This window comes from Macrosteles quadrilineatus, unplaced genomic scaffold, assembly GCF_028750875.1.
Source record: "Macrosteles quadrilineatus isolate MER2022 unplaced genomic scaffold, UCM_ALF_1.0 Scaffold_1__1_contigs__length_201487025, whole genome shotgun sequence".
NCBI classification, from domain to species: domain Eukaryota; kingdom Metazoa; phylum Arthropoda; class Insecta; order Hemiptera; family Cicadellidae; genus Macrosteles; species Macrosteles quadrilineatus.
The window spans coordinates 172,782,843-172,787,476 of NW_026542594.1; the positions used below are offsets into that span (position 1 = coordinate 172,782,843).

General features: G+C 36.9%; 1 protein-coding gene across 1 annotated transcript; it reads left to right on the top strand.

The window, feature by feature from the left end:
• Positions 1-1,402: 1,402 nt before the first annotated feature.
• LOC129002612 (uncharacterized protein K02A2.6-like) lies at positions 1,403-4,237 on the top strand. The gene has a single exon (XM_054430556.1). It carries the CDS (start codon positions 1,403-1,405, stop codon positions 4,235-4,237), a length of 2,835 nt encoding a protein of 944 aa, XP_054286531.1.
• The last annotated feature ends 397 nt before the right edge of the window (positions 4,238-4,634 follow it).

The following is a 4,634-nucleotide window of genomic DNA, read 5'->3' on the forward strand; positions in this document are numbered from 1 at the left end:
AAAGTAGATTTTTAGGTGTGGTGTTGATGTACCAAATCTTATTGATTTATCTGTTGTCGTTTAGAAAATATTAAACCGGTCCGGGACTTTTGGGACAGTCTGTATATTTAAATATACTGTTTGAAGTGTTCGTGCTTTTGGTCTGTATAGAGTTCACATTATTTATTACCATATGTTACATACAAATAACAAGATTGTTTACTTTTTGTTGTCAGTTAGTTTTTACATGATTAAAGTCAAGTTTCGTTTTACTAAGTTGTACTTTTTAATTGTATAAGTGAATACACGTTATTGGCGACGAGGAATTAGAACTCACACAATGCCGACATCAGGTAGACATAGACGACATCAAGACGATCCAGGTACCGATCAAGTTCGTAATGAAAAAAGTATTTGTAATTTTAAATGTGACTTGTTCGACCCGGACACAGTAGAGATTGATGTGTGGCACATTAAGTTTACTACAGGTCTTAAACTCAATGTAATTAACGATGATGAAACCAAACGCTTGCTATTCATAAACGCTTTGGGTACAAATGTGTTAAGCACACTGGTTAACCTTTGTAGACCTAATGATTTAAATGACTTTAAGTATGAAGAACTTTTTAAACTATTGTTGGACAATTTTAAAACTAAAAAAATCGCCATTGCAGAAAGAGTCAAGTTTTTTTCACTGCGTCAGGGCTGCGAGAGTCTGACGGAGTTTGCCAATGTTTTGAGGAATAAAGTAAATGATTGTCAATTTCCCATTCAATTTTTCCAACAAGCACTTGTTACCGCTTTTGTAATGGGGATATGTGATAACAATATATGATCCAAACTCATGGAGAAGGATTATGAAACGTTCTCAGAAGTCATTAAGGTAGCTAATTCTCTTTTCTCAGTAAAAGATGCTTCATTAAATAGTTTTTCTCAGAGGAAAGATTGTAATGTTTTATCTCTAGGACCATGCTTTATATGTGGTGGCAAACATCTGAAAAGGAATTGTAACATTAAAAATCCAAGATGTTACAAATGCGGGAGTAAGAATCACATAACTAGAATATGTAAAACGGGACAGGTGGAGAAACGACACCTTAAAAGCAACATTGTTGAGAATGGTCCAAAGTCAAAGGAATCCGGTAGTAACGTTGTTGATAATGATGTAACTAGCTATAATGATACGAACTCTTTGGGAGGAATACAGGACGTTCTTTCAATCGGAAAGCAGGCAACCTTTTACCCGATACTTATTCTTAATATCTTACTCAATAACCAGATCGTAAGGATGCAGTTTGATACAGGTAGCTGCGCTTCAATTATCTCAGATCATACTTGGAAACAGATAGGAAAACCCGACCTTTTGTTAAGTAAACAGAATTTTACTTCATTTACAGGTCATTGTGTTAAACTTCTTGGTGAGATGGATGTAGAAGTTGTTTTTGCAAACGTTAAAACCAAACTCAGAGCTTTTGTCGCATCGGGTGTCAAACAAAATATTTTGGGAAGAGATTGGATTACACCTTTATTTCTCCACAAAATATCACTTTCCGATTTGCAAAGGATATGTTCAGAACCGTATAAACAAACCTTACAAGTAGAAAATACGGATCAACAACTTGCCAAACTTGTGGATGAGTTTTCTGACGTCTTTCAACCCAATGAAAATAAATGTTCAAAGACAACTGCTCATTTGTACCTAAAAGAGGATGCTACACCAGTGTTTAAAAAGGCAAGGCCTGTTCCTTTAGCTTTAAGGGACAAGGTTAAAGAAGAACTTGACCGGTTAAAAAGAAATGGTATCCTTGAAGAAATAGACCATTCAGAATGGGCTGCGCCATGCGTGATTGTAAGAAAACCGAATGGAGCTATTAGAATATGCGCAGATTTTTCAACGGGACTCAACCAAGCATTAAAGGTGCAGCAGTTTCCATTACCAACTCAAGACGATTTATTGACCAAGATAGGTTCTGGACAGAAATTTACTACCCTTGACCTCTCTGATGCTTACCTTTCTATTCCCATGGACACAGAATCTAAAAAACTCCTTGTCATTAATACTATTTTTGGTCTTATGCGATACAATAGACTGTGTTTTGGCGTAGCTCCTGCTACGGCAATTTTTCAAAAAAAGATGCATTCTATGCTTTCTGGATTAGATGGAGTCGCTTTCCTACTGGATGATGTCATTATAACAGGAATAAATGACACTGAACATCTAAACACGTTAAAAGAGGTTTTGAAACGCATTGAGGACAATGGTTTTTGTTTAAACAGAGCTAAGTGTCACTTCATGAAGGAAAAAGTCAACTATTTGGGTCTATGTATTTCCAAAGATGGAATTTCGACGAATCAAGACAAGATAAAGCCCATAGTAGATATGCCTGAACCCCAAAACATTAAACAGTTGGAATCATTTATAGAAATGGCAAACTTTTACTCAAAGTTCATCCCAAACGTTTCTGAGATCTGTGCACCATTAAACAAACTAAGGCAGAAAAATGTTCAATGGACATGGACAGAACAATGCTCTCAGTCAATTAACCGTATTAAAGATGCTTTAGTTTCCACTCCTATTCTAGTGCCATTTAATAGTGAATTACCTATAGTGGTTGCAGCCGATGCTTCATCAGTGGGGATTGGTTGCGCAATTTTTCATCGATATCCTAACGGAGAAGAGAAGCCGATCGCGTATGCTTCTAAAACACTGAACAAGGCAGAGCAAAATTATTCGCAAACTGAACGAGAAGCTTTAGCTTTGATTTATGCTATTAAAAAGTTCCGCATCTACCTTTGGGTCACACATTTTCTGATCCAAACAGACCACAGACCTCTATTGTCTATATTCGGATCCAGCAAAGGAGTGCCAGTAACCACGTCTTGCAGAATACAAAGGTGGGCTTTGTTTTTAACAAATTTCCGTTTTGACATAGAATCCGTTTCTACTAAACTATTTGGGAAAGTTGACTGTTTAAGTCGTTTGCCTTTCGAGGAAGATGTCGATTTTGACCAAGCCGATGAGAGTTATAGCACCGTAGTTGGATTAATATTCTCAGGTAACATAGATTGTCTACCAGTTACGGCTAAAGAAATCAGTGAAGAAACGTCGAATGATGTCACTCTTAATCGGGTCAAAGAGTTTGTATTAAGTGGATGGCCAAACAAGACAAACAATCTGGAGTTAAAACCCTATGAGTCAAGGAAGAACGAAATATCCATGCATGAGGGCTGCCTAATGTGGGGGGTTAGAGCAATTATCCCAGAAAAGTTCAAGCAGAAATTACTTATGAACCTGCACGACACTCATTTAGGAATGGTAAAGATGAAGGCGTTGGCCCGAGATCGTTTTTGGTGGCCATCGATGGACAGTGACATCGAACACGTGGCAAGAACTTGTGCACTATGCAACTTGTACGCTGCAAGAGAACCACAGAGAAAGTTCCTCAGTAATTGGCCGAGATGCACTGACCCTTGGACCCGTATACACTTGGACTTCGCTGGACCTTTCCTTAATAGTGTTTTTCTTTTGGTCGTAGATGCATACTCCGGTTGGCCAGAAATTATCAAGTTGAACTCTATGACTACTTCAGTAACAATCAAACTAATTAAGCTGTTAATATGCCGATATGGAATCCCTAAAACCATAGTGACAGACAACGGACCCTGTTTTACGTCCGTAGAATTTGCACAGTTTTGTAAAGCATTTGGAATCGACCACGTAACCACTCCACCTTACCATCCGTGTTCCAACGGACAAGTTGAAAAATACGTCGGTACCATGAAACAGGCGTTGAGAAAACTTTGCCAAGAACAATCCCCTAAAGGTTTGGAAGCTGACTTAAACAACTTTTTATTTAAGTACAGGTTAATACCACGCATAACTTCTGGAATGTCACCTTCTGAGTTGTTTTTAGGACGTCAGCTAAGATGTATCTTAGATTTAGTTCAACCCCAAAAAGGAAGTCAGATTAAAACAGAAGAGGAAGAAAATAAAGAAGATAAAACAAAAGAGAAAGAGAATAAAGAAGGAGCCACTACTAGCCTAAAAAACTTCAAAATAAATGAACCTGTGTTTTGGGCAGAAACCAGAAACGGAAATATTGTGTGGAAACCCGGCGTAATCTTGAAGAGACTAGGGCGAAACGTGTGGAAAGTTGAAGGTAACGATAGAAGAATCTTTAAAAAACACGCTGACCAACTAAAGCATAAAAACCTTCTTGAAGACAAGGACAGTAGTTCAATCTCGGCGAGAAGGTGAAGTGTTCGTGCTTTTGGTCTGTATAGAGTTCACATTATTTATTACCATATGTTACATACAAATAACAAGATTGTTTACTTTTTGTTGTCAGTTAGTTTTTACATGATTAAAGTCAAGTTTCGTTTTACTAAGTTGTACTTTTTAATTGTATAAGTGAATACACGTTACTGTTTACATCGCAGCATAAACTTTGCTACGATAATAGAATTGAATGTAATGCATTTAAAATGCGATGTGCTGGAAACTCTTAATGTGTGTATGAACAAAGTAAAAAGTAAATATGTAAACTCCAGCGAATACAGTCATAACTATGTAATTATTTACGTTTTTTTAGTGTTAAATATGTATATATCACTGAGTTTTTGTAACCAATTAAAATATATTTATTTGCAACTAT

What these genes read in the sequence shown, in the direction of transcription:
- LOC129002612 (XM_054430556.1), top strand. Translation starts at nt 1,403, where the DNA reads ATGGATGTAGAAGTTGTTTTTGCAAACGTTAAAACCAAACTCAGAGCT.